Source organism: Pongo abelii, chromosome 18, assembly GCF_028885655.2.
Source record: "Pongo abelii isolate AG06213 chromosome 18, NHGRI_mPonAbe1-v2.0_pri, whole genome shotgun sequence".
NCBI lineage: Eukaryota > Metazoa > Chordata > Mammalia > Primates > Hominidae > Pongo > Pongo abelii.
In genome coordinates this window covers 67437240-67463140 of record NC_072003.2, presented here as the reverse complement: position 1 = coordinate 67463140, position 25901 = coordinate 67437240, and the positions used below count along the sequence as shown (strand labels likewise).

The 25901-nt window shown below is 56.4% G+C and overlaps 1 protein-coding gene across 16 annotated transcripts; it reads left to right on the top strand.

The window, feature by feature from the left end:
- Positions 1-977: 977 nt before the first annotated feature.
- Positions 978-25901, top strand: SLC12A4 (solute carrier family 12 member 4). Of its 16 annotated transcripts, none has more exons than XM_063717355.1 (25): positions 1853-2375; positions 2810-2964; positions 6651-6745; positions 8502-8633; positions 12168-12314; positions 12416-12470; positions 15432-15562; positions 17792-18033; positions 18180-18394; positions 18913-19077; positions 19157-19255; positions 19506-19563; positions 19724-19898; positions 20298-20416; positions 22045-22143; positions 22419-22538; positions 22787-22891; positions 23116-23284; positions 23588-23783; positions 23892-24061; positions 24150-24281; positions 24361-24468; positions 24679-24863; positions 25012-25145; positions 25292-25901. In XM_063717355.1, the coding sequence occupies exons 5-25, from the start codon at positions 12177-12179 to the stop codon at positions 25381-25383; spliced, it is 2907 nt and encodes a 968-aa protein (XP_063573425.1). In that variant the 5' UTR covers positions 1853-2375; positions 2810-2964; positions 6651-6745; positions 8502-8633; positions 12168-12176; the 3' UTR covers positions 25384-25901. The 16 variants fall into 16 exon arrangements, with proteins under 16 accessions (XP_063573423.1, XP_002826608.3, XP_002826605.3 ...); XM_024233744.3 differs by lacking the exons at positions 1853-2375; positions 2810-2964 and adding exons at positions 2983-4087; positions 4218-4375; XM_063717353.1 differs by lacking the exons at positions 1853-2375; positions 2810-2964 and adding an exon at positions 978-1152.

The window sequence follows — 25901 nt, the reverse complement described above, 5'->3', positions numbered from 1 at the left end:
CGTTCACTGAAACCTCTGCCTCCCGGGTTCAAGTGATTCTCCTGCCTCAGCCTCCCAACTAGCTGGGATTACAGGCACCCGCCACCACGCCCAGCTAATTTTTTTGTACTTTTAGTAGAGACGGGGTTTCACCATTTGACCAGGTTGGTCTCAAACTCCTGACCTCAGGTGATCCTCCCGCCTCAGCCTTCCAAAGTGTTGGGATTATCGGCGTGAGCCACCGCGCCAGGCCTGGATCAGGAGTTTGATAAGTGAGGGTAGGGACAGAGGCTAGGTAGATGTCCCCCAGAGTGAACAGTGGGTGATGCCCAGAAACTATAGGTCTCAGGTGAGAGATTGAGATTTGAAGGTCTGAGGCTGCGAGGTGGGTGCCGAGGGATGCGCCTGCAGAGGTCGGGAACGGCCGCATTGGGTAGGGCCTCATGGGCCAGGAGCTAGTAGGATTTTCCTTCAGAAGAGGCGGCTCTACGTGAGCAGGGGCGAGGGCAGGGAGTCCAGTAGGAAGACCTCTACTGTGGGCCGCCGAAGGTGGCGTGAGGGGCGGGGGAGTCAGGTCGGCGGGCCCGCTGCGGGGGCCCTGGGGGAGGGGTCAGAGGGTGGTAAGCTCGGGGGTCGTCTTGCGGGGCTCAGCGGCTCTGATTCCGTACCCCCCCACCCCAAGGGCTGGAGGCTGGCAGTAGGCGTAGTCGGAGGACGCCACCCGAGCCTCGCGAGGGAGAAGAGGGAAGATAGACAAGTAAGACGGGCTCTGGGGTTTTCTGATAGAGAAAAAAATAGTAAAGCCAGCTAGATAAGTAATCTGAAGCAGTGGAGAAGAAAGTGAAAGAAACGTTAAAAGCAAATAAGTAAACGGCTTGGATAGAGGAACACCCAGGAGGCAAGATAGAGAAAGTTAAAATGAAGGGACTTGGCTAAAGCACACAGTGCACTGTCCCAAAAAGGCAAGCGAGGCAAGCGGGGCGGGGGAGGGTGGGTGTGGGTGTTCTTCCTGCCGAGGACGCAGCAGCCCCTAGGGAGGGACCGAGAATCCCCAGCTGCCTCCAACAGGAGAGACTGCGGCTAGAGGGCCCAGGGCTGGGACGGGACCTTCGCTGGGTTCCGGTTCCCAGGGTCGCGGAGAAATGGGATGCAGACGCTGGAAATGGGAAGGAGGTATCCGGGGTTGGTGGGAGGCCCTGGGCAGGTGGCTTCTGCAGTCCTGGGCCGGTCCGGCCTACCCTGCCCCGTCCCTAAGTAACAGAGCGCTTCGTAAGCCCAGGGCGCAGAGCCAGGACACTCCGCGACCCATCTCACGGAGCCCTAAAATAACCCCGAGGTGGAAGTGTGTTTCCCCCATTTTACAAATATTGCATCGGTGGCTCAGAGAGGGCGGCCTCTCACCCGAGGTCACACAGGAATCGGACCCGCCCCCAGGCCGTGGAGCCACTAGGAGTGCTCCCGCCCAGGGGTCTTCCCGCCACCGGGGCCCCCGCTCTGGGAGGAGCCGGTACGAGCCCCTCCCGCTCTCCGCCCCCGAGGGGCGGCCCGGGGGGCGGGCGGAGGAAGTGAGCGCAGCGGGGAGGAATGCGAGCGGGCGGGGCGTGTCGGCCCGGGGCGGCGGGGACAGCGGCGGGCGGCTGGGACGGAGGGTGCGGCGGGGCCGAGCGCGCACGATGCCTCACTTCACCGTGGTGCCGGTGGACGGGCCGCGGCGCGGCGACTATGACAACCTCGAGGGGCTCAGTTGGGTGGACTACGGGGAGCGCGCCGAGCGGGAAGACTCGGACGGTGAGGGCGCGTTCTGAGGGGCCGTGGCGGGGCAGCGGGGCCTGCCACCCGGGGCCGCCATCCCGGGCCCGCGCCCGCACCTATCCCGGGACCTTGCGCGCACACGTCGGTGCGGACTCAACTTTTTTTGGTCCGCGCCGCAGCCACTGGCTCCCCGCCCTGCGCGCGCAGACACGATTTTCCTCGGCCCCTGGCGCCCGCGCCCGCGCCCGGCCGCTTTTTCCACCCCAGCTCCTCCCCTGTGGGCCGCGGGCGGGGGCTGCAGACGTGGCCGCCCAGGGAGGCCAGCCGGCCGGGCCGCCCGGCTTGGGGACAGGGCCGAGACCCCATCTCAGGCCCTTCCCAGCCCTCCACCTTCGGTGAATCCCACATCCTCTTCTCGCCTCGGTTCCCCGTTTGAGATTCAGCGTCTTTGCCTTTGAGACGACCTTCTCCCCAACTGCCCAAACCCCTCCGTGTGCCTCTGCGCCAACCTGCACTCCTGCCAGAGTGTGCCTACTGGGAGGGGTCTATGGGTAACTGCCCGTGAGTGCGCCGGTGTAGATCTGTAGGGACAGTGGGCCTCAGTGAAGCACTCACACGGAGCCGGACGTGTCTAGGCACTTGAAGTGAGTTAACTCGTTTAATCCTCCAGCATCACCCTTGGGATAAGTACTGTTACTCCCATTAGGAAGCAGTGAAGGGAGGGGTGGCGGTTATGTAACTTGCCCAGGGGCAGTCAACCCTGGGTTTGAGATTCCAGCACCTTAACTCTTTAACCTAGGTGCCAGGGCCGGGAGGTAAGCCCCATCTCCTTCCTCCTTCCTCCCAGGTGCCTGCCTCTCTCCACAGCCCTTTCTCTATCTCCTACCCTAGGAGGCCCCCCAGGGGGCTGTTCTTGTTAAGGCCCACCCTTGGAGTGCAAACACGGCTGAGGACATGTGTCTGTGTATATAGTGGCATATGCATGTGTAATTGTGCTTGTACAAGTGTGTAGCTGTGGGTATCACAGGGTGAAGGCTGGTTCAGGTCAGAGCATTCTCACAGTCCCTGTTTCCTGCAGGGTTGACAGTGATGAGGATGGTGATTTGACTGATGACAAGTGCCTGTGATATCTGTGACCCATCATGATGGAGATATGTAGGAAGTGTGTGGTTGACACGTGCCAGGTGACATTGTCTGGACCTCTGATCCATCTGTGATGGTGACACGACTGAGGTGATCCATGCCTGATGTGAATGATGGCTATGTGTGTGTATCACTTGACTGCCATGTGCAGAGGTAACACAGGACAGTGGCATGGGCTGCTGGACATTGCAGAGGTTTTACAGGCTTGACAGCCATGTGAGTGCCCCAGCCTCTATGCCCTTGTCTGCCCCTAGCTTGATTCAGGTGGTCAAAGCAAAAGCCAGCATCCCTGCTTCCCCAACCCCTGGGAGGACCTCTCTCCCCAGAGGGTAGACTGGGCTGCATCCCCAGGATCAGCCTGGACCAGTGGGCAGGCAGAGCTGATCCTAGCTGCTGGCCCCACCTTGGCCACGCCTTGGCCCTACAGGGTGACTGGAGGGACCTGGAGCTATATTGGCTGAGTCCTGCTAGATCCCTGCAAGCTAGGCCAGCTCCTCCCACTGCCTCCCTTCCTCTTTCTCCTCTTACTCCTTTTCAGCCAGACCTTGGCTGTCTACAGGATGGGGGACACCCTGAGCCCCGGTGAGTGATTTTGATCCTTGGTGGGGACTGCAAAGGGTCAGAGGGCACAAAGCACAGTGAGTCTCAGATCCATCTCCTGCCCCTTCCCCAGCTCAGTGCCCACACCTCTGCTCTGGGAGGCCTAGATGGGCTTGCTCATCCAGCCCACCTTGGCCTGTGGGCAGGGGGTAGGGAGGTCCCGGAGGGGGCACCTTAGGCAGATGTCCATGTACACAGGGATCAGGAGGGTCACCTGGATCCCCACCTGCCACTGGTGCAGTCACAGTTGCTAGTGGGAACACAGTTGTGTAGCTCACAGGCAGTCCCTAGGCCTAGGCCATGTTCAGATTTACTGGGGATCTCAGGTGATGTCTGAGCAGCTTCAGCCTGGCAGGCATGTCCAGACCTGCCCTGGAATTTTTGGAATGGCTAAGGCCAGAACGGGAGGTCTGAAGCCGAGGGCAGTACAGACATCCAGGTACTGCTTAGACCCTTACATTCCCACAAGCCCTTGGGAGCTTTGGGGGAACTCCGAGGAGTGCCCACTGGGTGTCTGGCACTAACTGTCCCTTTTCTAGTGCATCTGGGCAGTTGGAAAAACAAGTGTTATGATCTCCACTTCAAAGAAGAGGAAACCAAGGCCGCACAGGGAGTAAGCATGTCTCCCTGGGTCACACGGGGGAAGGGCTGGGAATCCAAGCCAGTCTGCCGCAGTCTGAATGCCCAGAGGCCTAGGTATGCGTACCCTGGCCAAATTGCAGCACTCTTCTCTATTTTTAAAGATTGTGCTGCATAGATGGACTGGAGTCTGTAGTAGGAACGGAACCTGCAGCTCAGCCCCTACAGGGCTCTGATGGACCCTGGGACCCAGATGTGGCCTCCTCCCTGGGTGGCCTTGCCTCTGAACATCTTTGAGCTTCACTCTCCTTGTCCCTAAAAGGTAGTAAATGCTCTCTACTGGAATGTTGCTGTGAGAACTAGAGACAACTTTTGGAAGGGCCCCGAGCCATCCTAGAGTGATGGCTGAAGGGACAAGGGATAGGCTACGTCTTAGAGGACCATTTACAGGCATTTGTGGGGAGGCTGCTGTGTGCTCAGCTGTATGTTTTCTGAATAGCAATACAGTCTCCCCAGAAAGACTAGGCAACAGTGATGGGGCAGGCTGCAGTACATGAATTTAGAATAAATTATAATTGATTTCCAGCCTACTTCCACAAAAGAATCAGAAGAAATAGCCAACAAAAGTGTCTCCCCAAGTGATTGTTACTCTCAGGAAGATTGAAAACCATGCAGAGGAAGGGAGCAAGGACTCTGAGATGAGACAGATGGTGACTTTATCTAAAGAGTAAATTTAGCTTGGAGATTCCTGGCAGCCAAAGCAGAAAGAGAAGTAAGACAAGCTGTATAGCTGGCATTTTCTGACAAAATGAAGCACCTGATTTATCAAAGGGAGACACTTTTTTTGTCACAGGAATCCAAGAGTAATTTTCAAAGGCTTTTCACTGAAGAGCCATTAATATCATTAATGTAAGAGGCAGAGTGTTACTGGGTTTTCAGATTTTTCTTGGGACTCTTTCTGATCCTGAACAAGCATGGAGGGTACAGCAGATATCATAGAGTGTCCGACATGACCCCACCTGGCTTTAACATGACACGGTGGACTGTCTTGACCTCTGGCTGCCTTTGTCCACTGTGCCATTGGCATTGACCTATGTGAATGTGGGACTGAGCTGCTTGGCTCACTTAGCTAGTCCAGGTTGCTGGGTGTAGCAGGTGTGCCACTTTCACATGCTGTGGGAAGGAAGAACTGACTTTGCCCCAGAAACTGTCATGGGCATACTTGATTTGTTAGTTTCCTTGAGGGATAAAGAATCCACAGCACAGCACCCGCTGAGTGGTTGTTGGCTCAGAGAAAGCAATTGAAGCCTCATGCTGATAGCAAGAGATGTATCAGATGCAGGAGGATGCCTCAATCAGCATTCTCAGCTACAGTCAAGAAAAATGAATTGTGGCCTATGTAAACAGAAAAGGTTGGCGGGCATGGCCAGTGCATGGCCCAATCACACCACTAGCCTGGGCTGGTGGTGACAGTTCTGCTGCCACCTCCATCACTGGACACCATGCCAGTCCTTCTCATGTCAGAACTGCATACTGCTGCCATCCAACACCAAGATGTGTGCTTTCCATTTGCTGTGAGGCCTTGAGCCAGGGCCGGGGCTGCGAGGGTAGCTGGGGTGGAGGGAACACTCAGCACCTAGAAAACGAGTGCTTGGCGTCCTGCTAGGTGGGAAGCTGGGAATGGCACCCACCGAGGCTCATAAGGGACGAGAGTTGGAAAACAGGGAAGAGTGAATGCTGGGAGGCCAGAAAAAACAGTCAAGCTTTGGGAGTTGAGGCAGGCTTATAAAAAGAGCATTTCACTCCTTTTGGCGAGATTTCTTGGAGCTGGGGCACTGGCTCACCAGCCTAGGGGTGTAGGCGGAGGTTAGTCTGGGGCAAGCGGCGGGATCTGCAGGCAAGGGGGCCATTGTGCTGCTCCTGCCAGCAGTCCCTGCTCCCATTTTTCTCCCTGCTCAGTCCGACACCCACCCGTCCGACTTTCTAAGGCGACCCTCAAAGGCTCCTGGCATCCACTTCCGCTCTCCACGGCCTGGGGTTTGCCCCACCTCCCGGCATGCCCCGGACTGCCCTGCGGGACGCCCCCCGCGCAGTGCATGGTGGGGTAGCCAGCCGGCCACCTTTGGGCCATGGCAGCCGAAGGTGCTCTGTGCGGCTTCGTCTATCTGGAGGGCACTGCCTGGGCGGTCCCTGAGGACACCGAACCCTTGGCATCCTGCACATTGGGTACTCCGGAAAGACCAGGAAAGGGACTGGGGCGTGGAGGTGATCTGGGGGCGGGTCAAAGGCTGGCCCCGCCCCTCTGCAGGCCCCGTCCTTCAGTGTCCATACGTGCTTGTGCTAGGGCGCCTGCGCCCTCACCTGGATTCCCTTCACTGGAGGGAATGATGTCCCAGGTTTTGGTCACTGGTCACTCTCTGGCTATCTCTGGCCCTTCAAGGGCATTAGCACGGTGCGATATGAAAACTGAGTTGCAACCTGGTGACACTGCAGCTCCGAAGTGCTCCACAGAAATGATTTGGGGACTGGCTTTCTGGGAAGGGGCCCGGGCTGGGGGGCTCAGGAAGCAGGCCCTGATTGTCCCTCTCTCTTCACAGGACATGGCAACCACAGAGAGAGCAGCCCTTTTCTTTCCCCCTTGGAGGCTTCCAGAGGAAGTGACTACTATGACAGGAACCTGGCACTGTTTGAGGTAGCTGAGGAGCCATTTTGGGCCACAGGTTTGGCACACAGAGGCTTTAGCTAAGCAGGCAGGCTGGACACGTGGGCCTCCTCTGTCTTGCTCTTCCTCTCATCTCCTCTTGTGTTCCTGGTTCTCATGGCAGCCGAGCTGCAGTTCCCTTGGCCCTTTCAACTGAAACTGCCTTCCCAGAGGCCACTCACAATCCCACCCCCGTTGCTACCTCCAGGGCAGTTCACCTCTGACTTCCTTACAACCCCTCAGCAAGGAAACACCCGCTTAGGATTTCCCAACTCAGGATTTCTCCTCTTGCCTCCACTCCTGGTTCTTCTCCAAGTCCAAGGTTCTTCGCTCTCCAGTGGATTCTTCCTTGTCTTTCTTGGTTGGCCCTTCCAGCTCTGTCCCTCTCTAGTTCCCTGAGTCCTGGTCCATTTGCAGCTTTAGGGGATACCTCTCTGGAAAGATTCCCAAATATCTGCCTCTGTACTTGAGTTTTATCTTCTTCAGACTCAAGCTGAGCAGTGAGATCTAGATTTAAGACGTAGTTTAAGCTCCTAAACTCTGACCCACACATTCAGCCACTGCATGGCTAAATAATGGAGACTCCTTAATCTCTCTTTTTTTTCTCTTTTTTCGTTTTGAGATGGAGTCTCACTCTGTCGCCCCAGGCTGGAGTGCAGTGACGCGATCTCGGCTCATTGCAACCTCTGCCTCCCAAGCTCAGTGATTCTCCTGCCTCAGCCTCCCGAGTAGCTGGGATTACAGGTGCCCGCCACATGCCTGGCTAATTTTTGTGTTTTTAGAGACGGGGTTTCACCATGTTGGCCAGGCTGGTCTTGAACTCCTGACTTCTAGTGATCCTCCTGCTCGGCCTCTCAAAATGCTGGAATTACCACTGTGAGCCACCACATCTGGCCGAGGCTCCTTAATCTCCACATGCCCCCAAGGGCCCTCGTCTTCCTTTCTCACACCAAAGCAACTTCTCCCTGTGTGTAGGTCAGAAGGGAGCTGACAGAGGGAAAAGCTAAATGTGGGCAGGAGGCAGGTGGAGGCACAGCCTCGAGAAGGCTGCAGGAGTAGGGATCATCGCCTAGATCCCAGTGGGGCTGGGGGGCCTGAGCTCTGGGAGTCCTCCTGACCTGGGAAAGCAGCAAGGTTCTGCGCTGAAGGCCTTGGCCCAGCCCCGCCTGAGGATGGGCTGGAGGATCAGGATCCCATCTCTGCGATTGATGTGGGTACTCGCAGGACTGGGGTCAGGGGAAGACCATCCAGGGAGATCAGGGTTTGGGCAGACAAGAGAGACTTTACTTGTCCCAGACATCACTCTTTTGCCCTCTTTGGTTCCCTGAGGTGACTAGAGTGGCTTTTTCGTGGGGAGGGTAGGCGTGAGTCCTAGAGGTGCAGCCATAGCCAGGAGGTGGCTGGGCAGAGCAGGCAGGATGAAGTGTGCCATTGCCTTCCTGCCAGTCGTGTTCTTCCCTGCCCTCTCTCTCCTGAGGCAGGTGGTTTTCATAAATGGGCTGGCAGTGATTGTAGCTAAGGTGGGGTAGAGAAAAGCAGCTGCGGGGCTGGGCATTTGAGTGCCACATGCTGGGGTGTAGTGTCCACACCTGTCCAGTTGGATGGCTTGGACTTCCCCAGGCAGGAACTGGGATCAGGCCCAGGCCTGTCTCAGGGCTTGGAACAGGGCCAGGGACCAGGCAGCTGGCTCTACACAGCTGGCACCCGCCTGGCCCAATGCCATCTTGCCCTGTGGCTCTGTTTGCAGGAAGAGCTGGACATCCGCCCAAAGGTATCGTCTCTTCTGGGAAAGCTCGTCAGCTACACCAACCTCACCCAGGGCGCCAGAGAGCATGAGGAGGCTGAGAGTGGGGAGGGCACCCGCCGGAGGGCAGCCAAGGTGAGCTGGTTGGGACAGCAGAGGGGCCACATCTGGGAAGACAGACACAGCACCATGGAATTGGCTGTTTCCCCACATGGTGGTGAGCACACCAGGGGAAGTGGGTGCCAAGCATAGTGAGCAGGGAGGATGGGCACTGAACGCCTTGGATCAGGAGGCTTTAAGAAGTGAGCTAATGAGAATCCCCCCGGAGGGCAAAGGGCCAGGGAGCCCCTCAGGAATGACAGTGGGAGACACAGCTGCCTGTACTCAGCCTTTACTGTGTGTGAGATACCACACCAGGCCTGGGTTCTCACATGTCATCTGTACAACAAAACCAAGAGGCAGGTGCTTACTATCATCCCCATTTTTCAGATAAGGAAATAGTGTCAGGGACATTAAGGAACTTGTCTAAGGTGACTGAGCTAGACAAGATCAATGTGTAGTGCTGGGATTTGGATTCGTAGATTTTATGGGAGACAGATTTATGGGATATGTAACTATGCAAAATGCCAGATCAATGACATTGTGTGAGGGTGGCTAAGGGTGTTGCCCTTGGAGCCAGGAACCAGGTTGTCTCTCGGAGGTCATGCAATCCAGAGCAAGTCACAAATCCTCCTGCTGCTCGCAGTGTTGGCCCAAGGCTCCATTGGCAGAACCCTCCAACAACCCCCTGGGTTCCTTGAGTGCCAGGGTTGGGGGACATTTGTATGTGATCGGAGCCTGATGCTGCCTTGTGGGGCTTCCCTGTCCCACTTTTTGGTCACTGATCCAGTTCTCTGGCCCTTCAGCCCTCTTCTCTTTGGGATGACTGTTACCTCTTTGCCTAGCTCCTCTGTGTCACTGCAGCTCAGTGTAGCTGAGGGCTGGGGATTTTTCTACATTTTTCATTTGGAGGCTAGGGACCCTCCCTCTCCACATACTGACTCCCTGAGGTTTGGGAAGCAGCGGTGTTTTAGGAGGAGCTGACATCTGGCACTGGCTGTAGTATTCTCAGAGGTTGGCACAAGCAGAAGGTGCTCCTGGCTGGGATAAGCCAGGCCTGCAGCCTCACACCTGGTCGTGAGATTTGGGCATTTCTGGGGTGGGGCCAGCAGAGAAGGTGGACCCCACTGAAGCGTGTCTCTCACCTTGCCCTTCAGGGAGGCAAACCAGTCCACACTTCAGAGAGGGCAGCTGATACCTTGAGGTCACACAGACCTGACCCTGACCCTGTGCAGCCAGGTGTGACTAGATAGCGGAGAACCCTAACTGCGTCTGGCCATGTCTGTCCAGCACTGCAGGGGTGTCTCAACCTCTGAGAGTGCTCTGCCCACAGTGGGTGACAGCATCCTTAGGTCAGAGCCTCATCCTTGTCCCTTCAGGCCAAGCCAGGGAGCTGGTAGTGGGGAGTGAAGAGGCCCCTGAGAACGGCTAGTGCACATCTCAGCAGGAATGTGGGAGGGATGCCTGGACCGGAGAGGGCCCATCATCCCTTGGCCCAATGGGGAACCCGTGAGGATGCTTAGCTTAGCTATCCAGCTTACCTGGCCCCAGGGTAAGGATGGGAGAGGGTGGCTGGGTGTCCTAGCTGCAGTAGTTTTTTCATGGAAGAAGGAGGAGCCGGGTCAAGTCTTTAAGGAGTCAGTAGGAAGTTAGGGATCTGGGGCTGCTGAGCCGTGGTCCTCACCCAGGGCAGGCCCAAGCAGGGGCCTCAGAAAAGGAAGGCATGAAGCAGGAAGGGTGGGCCTCCGACCAGACCATCCCAAGACCCAAAGCAGCCTCTCCCCAGCAGCTGCTCCAGCTCCAGCATTGGCCTGATGACCTTCTGAGGCTGCCAGAGGTTATTTGGGGATGTAGAAAGCATTTCCGGCCCGCCCTGCCCTTTCCCACACTGCCCTTTTCTTAGAGTGACTCAGCCTGGGATGGGGGTGGGACTGGGAGCTCTTGCTGTCGCTATTCTGTGGGTGGCATCCTCTGAGAAGGGCTCAGACAAAGCCCAGATGAGGGGGATCCGTCCCCTGCACTGCTCCACGCAGGACAGGTTGAGGAGCCATTTGTTTTTGCTGAGGCTCTTCTGAAGTCCTTTAGGTCGCTCACAGGTCTTGCCCCAGGCCAGGACCTTTCAGGAGGGGCATTAAGGAACTTGTCTAGGGTGACTCAGCTAGACAAGATCACGGCCATGGAGTTCTCTTCTCCCTAGCTTCAGGGCAGCACAGACATTGTCTCGTGGGGCTTCCCTGTCCCCTCTCCCCAAACGATTTTCACTAATCTAGTCCTTTGGATCAGTGAGGAGGCTTTGCTGGGGCTCCAGTGGAAGCTCTCAGGGCCACACTGCGGAGGCTGCACTGTTGGGGGCTCAGTGCTTCAAAAAGATGTCAGCCAGCCTCTGTGCTCTCAGCCTCTGCCCTGGCCTCCTGGCTGGCCCCTACTCTGCCCTGAGTTGAGAAAGCCTGCCTAGATTCGCATATTAGATCTTCCTCACCTGCCCTACAGCCTGAGCACTTTCTCTGTAGGATTTTCCCAGCAGGATGTCCCAGGGGCTTCCAAAGCACCACTCACTGGCTTCAGAAGCACCTTTTGGGTACCTGCAGGGCCTGCTGGTGATAGAACCATAAACAAGCCAAACCTGCCCTAATATAGTAACAAAATATACAAGTACATTCTGTTACCGTGACCTGTAGTGACCACTGTGATAGGGAGTATCAGATGCCAAAGCAATGTGAGAGGGAGAACCAACTCCACCTGAGGCAACCTTCAGACATCTTCCTGGGAGAGGTAACAGTTTCACTGAAGAGGAGTTTGCCAGGCCATGAGGCAGGGCCGACTCTCCCAGGCAGAGTCCAGCACATTCTCAGGTTCATAGAATCTGAGGGACCCATGTGGTCAGGGGCTGGAGCTAATAAGAGAGGTGATGGGACACATCTGGTGGCCCAAGCCAAGGAGTTGGACAGCACACTGGATTACAAGACAACACAGAGGGTTTTCAGCGTGGGTGATGAGATTAGACTTGCTTTCAGAGACCTACTCTAGCAGCAGAGTGGGCTGGAGTGTGAAGAGGTTGACAGGCTCAGGAGGGTACCACCCAGGTGCCCCAGGTTCAAGAGACTAAGTCTGGGACAAGGCAGGCTGATCTCAGGGCAGCAGGGAGACAGACTGGGTAGGAGTTAGTGTCTACCGGAACTAGAATTGGGGGTTGAGAGGGAGGGCCAGGGATGACTTCTGGGACTTTGGCTTGGGTGACTTAGGGCCTGCTGGGTGAGAAGGTGGAGATCTGAGACAAACCCCTCTTTCTAGAAGTTTAACAGAAAAGAGGAAGGGAAGGAGGCAGTACCTTGAGAGAGAGTTAAGCTTCCAAAGCTCAACGTGGGTTTTTAAAAAGAATCAGGTTTTACACCTTCCCAGACCCAACTGTCTTCCTATATGAAAGTCAATAGAGACATCCTAGCTGTCACCCCTACTCTGTGTGTTCCCTGGGGCCCCCCTGGGGAGGGGGCCTGCTGAGTGACTAGGGCTGACCCTCCATGGTGCATGCCTCTGATGCTCTACTCACCCCCTCCCTTTGTGTTCGCATAGGCACCCAGCATGGGCACCCTCATGGGGGTGTACTTGCCCTGCCTGCAGAATATCTTTGGGGTTATCCTCTTTCTGCGGCTGACCTGGATGGTGGGCACGGCAGGTGTGCTACAGGCCCTCCTCATTGTGCTCATCTGCTGCTGTTGTGTGAGTGTCCTGGCATGGGAGGGTTGGGCTGGGCGTGGGCCACGGCTGCCCCCACAGAGCCCACCCAGCTGAGCCGCTCACCCAGGCCCTCCTTCCCACAGACCCTGCTGACGGCCATCTCCATGAGTGCCATCGCCACCAACGGTGTGGTTCCAGGTCAGTGAGCGCCACCCAAGGCCTGGTGGAAGAGAAAAGGACCCAGTATCTGCCTTAACCTACCTGGGAACCCCCATAGCACACCCCTGCCCCAAGCAGTTCTGTAGTGTGCTCCCAATCCCTGATGCCAGGACAGTGCCCACGTAGGAGCTTTCCTGCTTGACAGAGTTGGAGAGTGCCATTGTGGTTTTTGTTAATATAAAAGCAATACCAAAAAAAAAAAAAAAAAAAAGGCAATGTATGTTTACTGTCAGAGGGTTTGAAAGTGCAAAAAACGCTGGGCGCGGTGGCTCATGCCTGTAATCCCAGCACTTTGGGAGGCTGAGGCAGGTGGATCATGAGGTCAGGAGATCGAGACCATCCTGGCCAACACGGTGAAACCCCATCTCTACTAGAAATACAAAAAATTAGCCGGGCATGGTGGCGGGTGCCTGTAGTCCCAGCTACTCGGGAGGCTGAGGCGAGAGAATGGCGTGAACCCGGGAGGCAGAGCTTGTGGTGAGCCGAGATTGCACCACTGCACTCCAGCCTGGGTGACAGAGCGAGACTCCATCTCAAAAAAAAAAAAAAAAAAAAAAAAAAAATTAGCCAGGCATGGTGGTGGGCACTTGTAATCCCAGCTACTTGGGAGGCTGAGGCAGAGAATAGCTTGAACCCAGGAGGCAGAGGTTGCAGTGAGCCAAGATCATGCCACTGTACTCCAGCTTGGGTGACAGAGCAAGACTCCATCTCAAAAATAAATAAATAAATAATAAAAAAGTGCAGAAAAGTGTAGAATGGAAAATTAAAAGCACCCATAATCCCACCATCCTGAAATCATTACTATTCACCTTTTGGTATATATGAGTCTTAGGGTCTTATGAAGTATTGCACACGCACACTCTATATAAATTATATATATATATATGTATATATATATGTATTTCCCAAAAGTATATGTGTGTGTATATACATATGCATTTATGTGTATATGTTTACGTGTGTACGTATGTGTGTATGTTTCCCAAGTGTTGAAAACGGTTTTTTGATTTTGGTTTTTTGGTTTTTTTTGAGACAGAGTCTCGCTTTATCACCAGGCTGGAGTGCAGTGGCATGATCTCAGCTCACTGCAACCTCCACTTCCCAGGTTTAAGCAATTCTAAGTGATTCTCATGCCTCAGCCTCCTGAGTAGCTGGGATTACAGGCGACCACCACATTTTTGTATTTTTAGTAGAGACAAGGTTTCACCATGTTGGCCAGGATGGTTTCGATCTCCTGACCTTAACTGATCTACCCACCTCTGCCTCTCAAAGTGCTGGGATTACAGGTGTGAGCCACTGCACCCTGCCGAAAATGGTTTTTTGAAAACAGGATTCTCCATGGTACACCATAACCTAATTAATGTGATTATTCTCCTGCCTGTGGGTTCCACTTTTTCACCATTGTATACATCGTTGTCATGAACATCCTTGAACATGAATCTTTGTTCATGCCCCAGCAGTTCCCTTAGGAGAGGGTCCTGGAGGTGGATTACGGCATGAAAAAGATTGACTTTTCATTTATTTATTTATTTATTTATTTATTTTGAGATGGAGTCTGTCGCCCAGGCTGGAGTGCAGTAGCACGATCTCAGCTCACTGCAATCTCCACCTCCCAGGTTCAAGCGATTCTCCTGCCTCAGCCTCCCGAGTAGCTGGGATTACAGACATGCGCCACTATGCTCAGCTAATTTTTGTATTTTTAGTAGAGATGGGGTTTCACCATGTTGGCTAGGCTGGTCTCGAATTCCTGACCTCAAGTCATCTGCCTGCCTCAGCCTCCCAAAGTGCTGGGATTACAGGCGTGAGCCACTGTGCCCAGCCGACATTTTTTTTTTTTTGAGACGGAGTCTCACTCTGTTGCCCAGGCTGGAGTGAAGTGGCACGATGTCGGCTCACTGCACCCTCCGCCTCCCAGGTTCAAACGATTCTCCTGCCTCAGCCTCCTGAGTAGCTGGGACTACAGGCGCACACCGCCATGCCTGGCTAATTTTTTGTATTTTAGTAGAGACGGGGTTTCATCATGTTGCCCCAGTCGCGAACTCCTGAGCTCAGGCAACCCGCCCATCTCAGCCTCCCAAAATGCTGGGATTACAGGTGTGGGCCACTGCACCTGGCCTTTTTTTAAAAATGTATATTTTTATCATTTCCCTTTTTTAGTAGAGACGGGGTCTCGCCATGTTGCCCAGACTGGTCTGGAACTCCTGAGCTCAAGCAATCCACTCACCCCAGCCTCCCAAAATGCTGGGATTACAGGCATGAGCCACCGCGCCCAGCCAAGATTGACTCTTTGAAAGAATTTCTTGATCCCTGTTCCCAGATTTTCACCAGAGACATTGTCTCAGCAGCAGATACAACCAGCAATATGAGATGACTCTTGTCCCCCTGTGCTTGTCACCCTGGGGCCTAGTCATGACTCTCTGAGTCTTTTAAGGGTGTTAGACTTTGATAGAAGCACAGATTCAGGGCAGGAGCTGTGGACACTCACCTGGTGGCAGGCCCTGTGCTGGGCCTTAGGGCCAAAAGGCTGGATGAGACAGTCCCTGCTCTGGTCTGGAGGAGTCAGACTAACAAAGGCACAGGCCTCAGGAGGGTGAGGTGGGCTGAGATGGGACACACCCAGCCAGAGGAGGCTGTGGGCTGTGCACAGGACATTGGAGGACGGTGGCCAGTCAGCCACTGCTGCAGACCAGAGCTGCTCCTGCAAAGCAGTCATTTCCACGGGCCATGCTGGACATTCGAGTCAGATGGGGATGGGATCGTATGTCAGCCTAGATGCTTACCCACCGTGCAACCCTGGGTAGGTCTCCCAGCCCCTCTACTCATCCATAAACAGGAAAAGCAGTCCCTGTCCCTCTGGGCGGTTGTGCAGGCTTGTCACAGGGAGACCCCTTAAAGAAGAACCAGCCTTGACCTGTGCACACTTTCATTTCTCTGCTGTAGCTGGGGGCTCCTATTTCATGATCTCTCGTTCACTGGGGCCAGAATTTGGAGGTGCTGTGGGCCTGTGCTTCTACCTGGGAACAACATTCGCAGCAGCCATGTACATCCTGGGGGCCATCGAGATCTTGCTGGTGAGTCAGGCTGAGCCCTGGCCAACTCTGGCCATGTCCAAACAGTCCCTTTGGACTCTAAACAGAAGGCTCAGGCTGTTCATCCCCACACGTCTGGCCAAGGCCTGGGCATTATAAAGTAGGAAGCCTCTTCGAGAGACAAAGACCTTTGCTCAGGCTGGTCTTCCTTTCACCTCCATGCCAGTTTGGGCTAGGCAAGGAAGAGGCCTGGCTGCCTTCACCTCAGCCCTGGATGTTCGTCCACCTGGACACCATTGCAGCCATGGCAAGGGTTCCAGGAACTGTTGTATTTAGCTCAGTGACAGATCTTGGTGGTGATGCAGGCTTCCTTCTGGGCTTGTGTGGGCTCTGGCCAGCTCTGTGTCCTCCGGGGCTCTGTGCCAGGGCACTTCAGATCCACCTTCTCCTTGTCCTTCAATCAGGGTAAGCAGCCACAGAACCCTGCTGGAGGTCAGTGCTCCCTCCATGAGCCCCATGGGAGCTCTGTCAGCCTCAGCTTCTCATTCCCCAGTGAACTGCCGTACCAGTGGGAGAAGAGGCAAGGAGCTGCGGGAGGCACGGGGTGACAGGTGCCCGCCCCTGGGGATCCAGAGGGTGGGAGCTACCTAGAAGGACTGCCTGGCTGTTCTTGCCTCCAGGTCCTCTACCTGCAGCACGGACCCTGTACCTGAATCTTCTGATTTTGGGGGGCTTTGGTTTGTTTTCATTTCTCCTATCGCTTCCACATTCGTTATGTGGGATTTGTCCCTTCTCCTGTTTATCTATTCAGCCATGTCATTATATCTGTATGGACTTCTGGATATTTACTTTATTCTTTGGGTTGTAATCCAATAGTATCATTATTTATTTTCTTGCTCAAAGTGTTCCACTTTGGCTATTTAACGATTCAGGTTGGCATCTATGTTTGGATCCTTTTTGTTTGCTTGTTTTTAAGTAACAGCTTTATTAACATATAATTTACATACCATGCAATTCCCATACCAATTTATATACCATTGAAAGTGTACAATTCAGTGTTTTATAGTATATTCACAGAGTTGCACAGTCAATTCTAGAACATTTTCATCATTCCAAGAACCCCCATTAGCAGTCACTCTCCATTCCCCGCCAGCCCTGGCAACCAGGAATCTGCTTTCTGCCTCGGGATTTGCCTATTCTGGGCATTTCATATAAACAGAATCATACAATATGTGGCCTTTTGCGACTGGCTTCTTTTACGTACTCTTATTTTTATTTATTTATTTATTTATTTTGAGATGGAGTCTCACTCTGTCACCCAAGCTGGAGTGCAGTGGCATGATCACAGCTCACTGCAATTTCCGCCTCCTGGGTTCAAGAGATTCTCCTGCCTCAGCCTCCCGAGTAGCTGGGATTACAGTCTCACACCACCACACCCAGCTAATTTTTTGTATTTTAGTAGAGATGAGGTTTCACCAAGTTGCCTGGAGTTGTCTCAAACTCTTGAGTTCAGGCAATCGGTCTCCCAGAGTGCTGGGATTACAGGCATGAGCCATTGCGCCCAGCCTATTCATTTATTTTTTTGAGACAAGGTCTCACTCTGTCATCCAGACTGGAGTGCCGTGGCGTGATCTCTACTCACTGCAACCACCACCTCCGAGACTGAAGTGATTCTCCTGCCTCAGCCTCCCGAGTAGCTGGAATTACAGGCATGTACCACTACCACCAGTTTTTGCACCACTAATTTTTGTATTTTTATTAGAGACGAGGTTTCGCCATGTTGGCCAGGCTGGTCTCAAACTCCTGACCTCAAGTGATCCACCGCCTCAGCCTCCCAAAGTGCTGGGATTACAGGCGTGAGCAACGGCATTGGCCTATTTTTTTTTTTTTTTTTTTTTTTGAGACGGAGTCCCCCTCTGTCACCCAGGCTGGAGTGCAGTGGTGTGATCTCTGCTCACTGCAACCTCCGCTTCCTGGATTCAAACGATTCTCCTGCCTCAGCCTCCAGTTGCTGGGATTACAGGCACGTGCCACCAAGCCCGGCTGATTTTTGTATTTTTAGTAGAGATGGCGTTTCCCCATGTTGGCCAGGCTAGTCATGATCTCCTGACCTCAAGTGATCCCCCTACCTCATCCTCCCAAATGCTGGGATTACAGGCGTGAGCCACTGCGCCCGGCCTCTTTTAGGTACTCTTAAAAAGAAAACCAAAACGACAAGTTTCACTTTCCAAATAAGAAATAAAACCCTCCTTATCCATCTTCTTGTTTCAGACCTACATTGCCCCACCAGCTGCCATTTTTTACCCACTGGGTGCTCATGACACGTCGAATGCCACTTTGAACAATATGCGTGTGTATGGGACCATTTTCCTGACCTTCATGACCCTGGTGGTGTTTGTGGGGGTCAAGTATGTGAACAAATTCGCCTCGCTCTTCCTGGCCTGTGTGATCATCTCCATCCTCTCCATCTATGCTGGGGGCATAAAGTCTATATTTGACCCTCCCGTGTTTCCGTAAGTAACCCAGGAATTTATCTGGGCATTGCATGGACATCCCTCCCATGTAGCCAGCCTTTGATGCCCCAGATCCCAGAGACTGCAGGGTGGGCACAGGCAGGGGCTTCGACCTGAGCAAGTGCCGGTGCTTCTGTCCCTCACAGGGTATGCATGCTGGGCAACAGAACCCTGTCCCGGGACCAGTTTGACATCTGTGCCAAGACAGCTGTAGTGGACAATGAGACAGTGGCCACCCGGCTATGGAGTTTCTTCTGCCATAGCCCCAACCTTACCACCGACTCCTGTGACCCCTACTTCGTGCTCAACAATGTGACCGAGATCCCTGGCATCCCCGGGGCAGCTGCTGGTGTGCTCCAGGGTGAGTCCTCCCTCCCGTCGTCCTGCTCTTGAGCCCACAGGCTGAGCAGGGGCACAGAGCACAGAGCTGTCCTTGTGTGGCCAGCTTGGGAACGGGGGCAGGACTGGCCGCCTTCCCAGCCCCCCAGTGTCCTCCCAGCCTGGCTCCTGGCAGCCGAGTTTGGAGTGAGTAGAGCCTGTCTGGCCAGCATCCAAGGCCTGCAGCAGCCTGTCTTCCCCAGCCACCAGCCCCTGACATTGCCTGGGGATGTTCCCACAGGATCCATAAAGGCCTCTGTGGGAGGGGGGCAGTGGGGGGCTCTGGGTGATGGTGGTTCAGCCACCTTTGTCTGTCGACTTCTAGCTGGGCAGCTCCTTCTCTGTGGTCAGGGTAGCCCTGTGGCTGATGCTGCAGTCATTGGGCTGAAGCTGTCCCCTGAGTCCCCAAAGTTGCCCTGCATCTGCGCCTCTGGCTAGGCTGCCCCAAACTGCCTGGGGTAGTGGGGGGCGGCTGTGGTGGTGACACAGCTACACCTGCAGAAAACCTGTGGAGCGCCTACCTGGAGAAGGGTGACATCGTGGAGAAGCATGGGCTGCCCTCCGCAGATGCCCCGAGCCTGAAGGAGAGCCTGCCCCTGTACGTGGTTGCCGACATCGCCACATCCTTCACCGTGCTGGTCGGCATCTTCTTCCCTTCCGTAACAGGTGAGCCCCGCTTGCCTACCCACCCAGCCCTGTCCCTGATCCCGGGGAGCCCCTGAGGGAGTCTCATCTGTTTTTGGAGGCATCATGGCTGGCTCAAACCGCTCTGGGGACCTCCGTGACGCCCAGAAGTCCATCCCTGTGGGGACCATTCTGGCCATCATTACAACTTCCCTCGTGTGTATCCTTTCCCAGGCCTGGGGCAGGTGGGGCAGAGGACGGGAAGCGCTTGGCCTGTGTACGTCACCAGGTCACATGCACAGACACCCCACACACTCATATATAGCTCCCCTTCTCATGCACACATGCACATACACACCACGAGACTCCCAGCTGTAGGTGTCCTGGCAGTCTGGCTGGGGTGGGGGCACGTGGTACTGTTCAGGGACAGTGGGGTGGCAGAGGCCGAGTTTTCCTTGACGCCGCCGCAGACTTCAGCAGTGTGGTTCTCTTTGGCGCCTGCATCGAGGGTGTGGTTCTCCGGGACAAGTGAGTGAGCTGGGCCCCCCTCTGTAGCAGTGGCTGGGCTTTGGCCTGCCCTCACACCAGCTCCCAACCCCGTGGGTGGTCCTCAGCCTGTTGGCTGCCTTTGGTGGTCTGTGCCATCCTTCCGGACCCCTGACATCCCTCACTCTGGTGGCCCCTGCAGGTATGGCGATGGTGTCAGCAGGAACTTGGTGGTGGGCACACTGGCCTGGCCTTCACCCTGGGTCATCGTCATCGGCTCCTTCTTTTCAACGTGTGGTGCTGGCCTCCAGAGCCTCACAGGCGCACCACGCCTATTGCAGGCCATTGCCAAGGACAACATCATCCCCTTCCTCCGGGTGAGCCCCTCTGCACTCCCCCATGGCCTGGCTGCTCCCAGGCCCTCGCCCGGCTGGGGAGAGAGATAGGGAACACAGATGCAGCACGTTCTGCCCTCATTGGCCCCTGGGGCCAGGCAGCCATCCATGAGGAGCTACTGAGAAGTGCCCTGGGCCTGGCACTCCCCTGGGCGTGGATCTGCCAGGACCCAGAATCTTCATGGCCTGTTTAGGGCTCATCCAAAGGAGAGGGCCTGGCGAGGTGGAATCAGGGAGACTGGTGACACCCATAGAGATAGACACAGGGGCGGCCTGAGCCCCCTAGGCGGGCCCTGGGGGTGAGGGAGGCCAGGCTGGGGTCTGGGGCCCAAGGTGTGGAATGGGGGTGACAGGACCTGGCTGCCTTCCTGGTGCACACAGGTGTTTGGCCACGGGAAGGTGAATGGTGAACCCACATGGGCACTCCTCCTGACGGCGCTCATCGCCGAGCTGGGCATCCTCATCGCCTCCCTCGACATGGTGGCCCCCATCCTATCCATGTGAGCTGGGGCCAGGCAGGGCAGGGGGATGGTCTGGGAAAGGCTCCCTGAACCCCAGCACCTCCCCGTGGCTGTGTCTGGTGTTGGGGGCTCAGCTGGGAGATGTGGCAGGCTGCATGGGGATATGTGGCCTGGCAGGGCTCAGCCCACCCCTGCATTTAGGAGCAAGCCTGGCACCTATGCCAAAGCTATAAAGTGACCAATAGGTCCATACCTCCCTGAGAGAGCCCCCAGAGCAGGTGGCCGGCAGACCTTCCCACTGGACAGGGCAACCACCACATCCCTCATGCCTCCATGAAGCCACTGCTGCCCCTTCCATCTGTTGGTTTTTTTTTTTTTTTTTTGAGACAGAGTCTCGCTCTGTCACCCAGGCTGGAGTGCAATGGCGTGATCTTGGCTCACTGCAACCTCTGCCTCCTGGGTTCAAGCAATTCTCCTGCTTCAGCCTCCTGAGTAGCTGTGATTACAGACATGCACCATCACGCCCAGCTAATCTTTTGTATTTTTAGTAGAGATGGCGTTTTACCATCTTGGCCAGGCTGGTGTCGAACTCCTGACGTCAGATGATCCACCTGCCTCGGCCTCCTAAAGTGCTGGGATTACAGGCGTGAGCCACCATGCCCAGCCCATCCATTTTCAAAGTCATTTGCTTTTAACATTCTGGAATTAGCCAGGCAAATCTGCGTGCCAGTGTCTTGCAGGGAGTGGCCAGCACGTGGTGACTCCCACGGACCCCGAGGCAGCGCTTGTTTGGTTGACTCTGTCCAGGCTGGGGTCCTCGCCCACCCTGCTCTGTGGCTGATGCTCCTTCTTGCTTGTGCAGTTATGAAAGGCCTCCCCTTCCCTGCCCTCTCAGCCTGCAGACTTAACAGGGGCCCTATCCCCCTGAGCAGGCACCATCCCAGCTACAGCCAGGCCTGCTGGAGCCAGCGCCCTCTTGTCCACCCCCGCACACCCCTCCCTCTCACCTAAGAGCACACCTGAAACTGTTTTGCCACAGCCATCTTGGGTGGTGACCCCTTGTGCCCAAATCAGAGGCTACATCTCAGCCTTTATCTCGGGCCTCCTGCTGGGAGCCCCTGCCCCCTGGCATGTCCTGTGTGGGTCCTCCTGCCTTCCTGCACACCCGTCCTTGGCTGCCTTCCTGGAGGGCTCACGCAACTGGGCCTGCCCATGCGTGGGACTCCCACACCCACTGCAGTGACTCTTAAGTGTCTCTGACTGGTTGCATTCAAATGGTCCGGCTTATCCTCCATCCTCCTCTTCATGCATGGCAGCCCTTCATCCCGCTGGTCACCCAGGCCAGAGGCCTGAATATGGCCTAGAGTCTCCAGGCACTGAGCTCTTCCTGCCGCCCCTGCACCACCCTCTTCAGCTCTGCCCCGTTACTCCCCTTCCCACCTCCTCCAACGGTGAACCTTTGCCCATCCTCTGCGATCTGGCTCCGAGGACTCCTCCACAGTAGTTTTATCGCCTCAGGCCACGGAAGTAGCAGCAATGAGGTTGAGAAGACCTGGATGAGCCATGCAGGGCAGGGCCACGCCCCATTTCTGGGCCAGGCCCAGCCTGACATCAGGTCCCCGGCTGCCGAGGAGGCTGCTCTTCGCCAACCGCCCCCTGTGCCACAGGTTCTTTCTGATGTGCTACCTGTTCGTGAACCTGGCCTGTGCGGTGCAGACACTCCTGAGGACCCCCAACTGGCGGCCCCGGTTCAAGTACTATCACTGGTGAGCCACGCCTCTGACACGGGAGGCCCTGGGGAGGCCAGGAGCCTCATTCTGGGTGAGGTTTGGGCTTCCTGGGTAGGGAGCTCTTGATGAAACACTGTGGGGAAGGAGATTATGGGGCTGAGGGGGACTAGACCTAGGTCTTGCACCCAGTGACCTGACCACCCACCTGGGACCTCCCACCCGGGACCTGACAGGGCTACCAGGGTATGGGCCAGGCTGTGGCCAGGGCCCTTCCTGGTCCTGCCCTGACTCTGCCCTCCCCTCTTGTCCAGGGCGCTGTCCTTCCTGGGCATGAGTCTCTGCCTGGCCCTTATGTTTGTCTCCTCCTGGTACTATGCCCTGGTGGCCATGCTCATCGCCGGCATGATCTACAAATACATCGAGTACCAAGGGTGAGTGAGCACTGCCACCTGGCCTCTGCCAGCAGCCTGCACAGCCCTGAGGGGGCCCAGCCGAGCAGGCAGGGTGGTCTGACGTTGGGGTGGGCAGGGAGCTGGGCCACCGTGGGTGCCAGGACTGGGGACTATAACTCAGGACCCCTGGGTGGTCTTGAGGGGCAGAACCCCTCCACCTCGCATCCACATAAGACAGAACCCCCTGGGTGGCACCAGGGGCTCACCCGCTGTGGTGGAATCTGCAGGGCTGAGAAGGAGTGGGGTGACGGGATCCGAGGCCTGTCCCTGAGCGCCGCCCGCTACGCGCTGTTGCGGCTGGAGGAGGGGCCTCCTCACACCAAGAACTGGCGGTGAGTTCCCGCCAGACCCTGGCCAGGGTGCAGAGGTTCTTAGGGGTCGCTGTCGGGGTCAGAGGGTCGAGAGGTGCTGGCTCCCCATCCTGGGGCTGCCAGGGGCACCCTCCTGGGCCATGCTACCCAAACCTGCAGGGACCACGACATGAGAAGGGAAGAAGAGGAGGGGCTCCCTGGAACGGCTGGCCCTGGTCTCAGGCTCCCCCACCTGGCCACTGCAGGCCGCAGCTGCTGGTGCTCCTGAAGCTGGACGAGGACCTGCACGTGAAGTACCCGCGGCTCCTCACCTTCGCCTCCCAGCTCAAGGCCGGCAAGGGCCTGACCATTGTTGGTTCTGTCATCCAGGGGAGCTTCTTGGAGAGCTATGGCGAGGCTCAGGCTGCCGAGCAGGTACCTGCTTTGGGGAGTGAGAGCTGAGCCAGACTACAGGGGTCTGGACTGCAGCTGGCACGGAGGGGAGGGCCCAGTCTTGGCCAGGGTGGCCAGCCAGGCAGCCAGCACTGCTGCCACCTGAGAGCTGGCACAAGGGGGAGCCAGCAGTCCCATCTTGAAAACTTGGCCTCTGGGTAGGCAGCTTGTTGCCCCCAGGCCCTCCTCCACCCAAAAGTCATTTTGTTCCCAAGGGGCCTTGGGAGGGAGCCCAGAGGCAGGAAGCTGATGGCCTCCCGTTGGCCCTGGGTGTGTTCCCCACAGACCATCAAGAACATGATGGAAATTGAGAAGGTGAAGGGCTTCTGCCAGGTGGTGGTGGCCAGCAAGGTGCGGGAGGGGCTGGCCCACCTCATCCAGTCCTGCGGCCTGGGCGGCATGCGGCATAACTCCGTGGTGCTGGGCTGGCCCTACGGCTGGCGACAGAGCGAGGACCCCCGTGCCTGGAAGACCTTCATTGGTGTGTGAAGGCCTGGGGCCTGGGCTGGGCCCGGTGGGCAGGGGTGAAGTGAGGTGGCAGTGTCCGGAGGGCCACAGGCTGGTGATCAGCCATGCTCTTCCTCCTCAGACACTGTGCGCTGCACTACGGCCGCCCACCTGGCCCTGCTCGTGCCCAAGAACATCGCCTTCTACCCCAGCAACCACGAGCGCTACCTGGAGGGCCACATAGACGTGTGGTGGATCGTGCACGACGGCGGCATGCTCATGCTTCTGCCCTTCCTGCTGCGCCAGCATAAGGTAGGCGGGGGGGTGGGTGCGGGTGAGAGGGGCTAGGCCCTCGGAGGAGCGGCTGTGACCAAACCGCCCACCTGGTCCCTTGTCTCAGGTCTGGAGGAAGTGCCGGATGCGCATCTTCACAGTGGCCCAGATGGATGACAACAGCATCCAGATGAAGAAGGACCTGGCTGTCTTCCTGTACCATCTGCGCCTTGAGGCCGAGGTGGAGGTGGTGGAGATGGTGAGCCCCCTGCCCTGTCCTGGCCCCGTGGATATCATGTCCCGTCCAGCTGAGTCCTCACGGCCAACCCTGTCCCCAGCATAACAGTGACATCTCTGCATACACCTACGAGCGGACGCTGATGATGGAGCAGCGGTCGCAGATGCTGCGGCAGATGAGACTGACCAAGACTGAGCGGGAGCGAGAAGTCAGTGCCCTTTGTGGTTCAGGCCAGGGCGGGTAGCAGGGTCAGGCCTTTGGAGACCGCATGGGTGGGTGCGGAGGAATCAGAATGACTCACTGCAGCCCTACCCAAGCTAGTGCTCATTTCCCGGAGGCAAGGTGGTCACATTGGGCCAGACAGGCCCCGTCCCCCTTTTCCTATGGGACCAAGGCTATCTCCTGCAATTGTCCCCAGGCCCAGCTGGTCAAGGATCGGCACTCGGCCCTGCGGCTGGAGAGCCTGTACTCGGACGAGGAAGATGAGTCTGCAGTGGGGGCTGACAAGATCCAGATGACGTGGACCAGGGACAAGTACATAACTGAGACCTGGGACCCCAGCCATGCCCCTGACAATTTCCGGGAGCTGGTGCATATTAAGCCGTGAGTGCAGCAAAAACAGCCCCAGCGGCACTGGAATCTAGGGGTGGAGGTGGGGTGGGGCAGACGAGTAGTGTTAGATGGGCCACGGGTGGGAACCCTCCTTGCAGGATGGCTCATGGTGACCTGTGACTGGCTACACTATGTGTAGGGACCAATCCAATGTGCGGCGCATGCACACTGCTGTGAAGCTCAATGAAGTCATTGTCACGCGCTCCCACGACGCCCGCCTGGTTCTCTTAAACATGCCTGGCCCACCCAGGAACAGTGAGGGCGACGAGAACTGTATCCCTTTGTGGAGAGGCAGGCAGTTGGGAGGTGGATAGCATGGGAGGTCAGGCCAGCAGCTCCTCTCCCGGGCACCCCTGGGTGGGCATGGTCCGGGTTGCCCGTTGATTCTGTCATTGCCTCCTTGACTTGAGGCCCTGCAGACATGGAGTTCCTCGAGGTGCTGACCGAGGGCCTTGAGCGGGTGCTGTTGGTGCGCGGTGGTGGCCGTGAAGTCATCACCATCTACTCCTGAGCCCAGTGTCATCTTGTGGCCTGGAGTCGAGGTCTTGGCCAGGACATCACAAGCTGTGGTCTGGGGTAACAGCCTCTTCCCAGCACCCACCTGCCAGCCCTGCTTGCCTGGCCCTGTCCTGGACCCAGCTTTGCTAGGTCTCCTTGGAAACCAGGCCTGGGCCTCAAAATGGAGATGGATCCCAGGTCTTGTGGGACCCTGGGATGTTTGGGGACTTTACTGTCTAGCACCCCAGTAGGCCTGTCCTGGCCAGAGAAGACTGGTAGGGGCCAAGTGGGGTTTGAAGGCAGCCGGCCCAGCCCAGCCCAGCCCAGGAGCGCTATTTATTGCATATTTATTATTTGGATGTCACCATCAGAGACGAAGGGAAGGGTAGCCAGGGAGGGAGTCCAGCCCAGCTGCCTGCAGGAAGATCTGGCTCAGTCTACTATGGGCAGGGCCCCCCACCAAGCTGAGCCGAATGGAGACAGCTGAGCTGAGGCCTGACTTTTTCAATAAAACATTGTGTACTTCTGGGC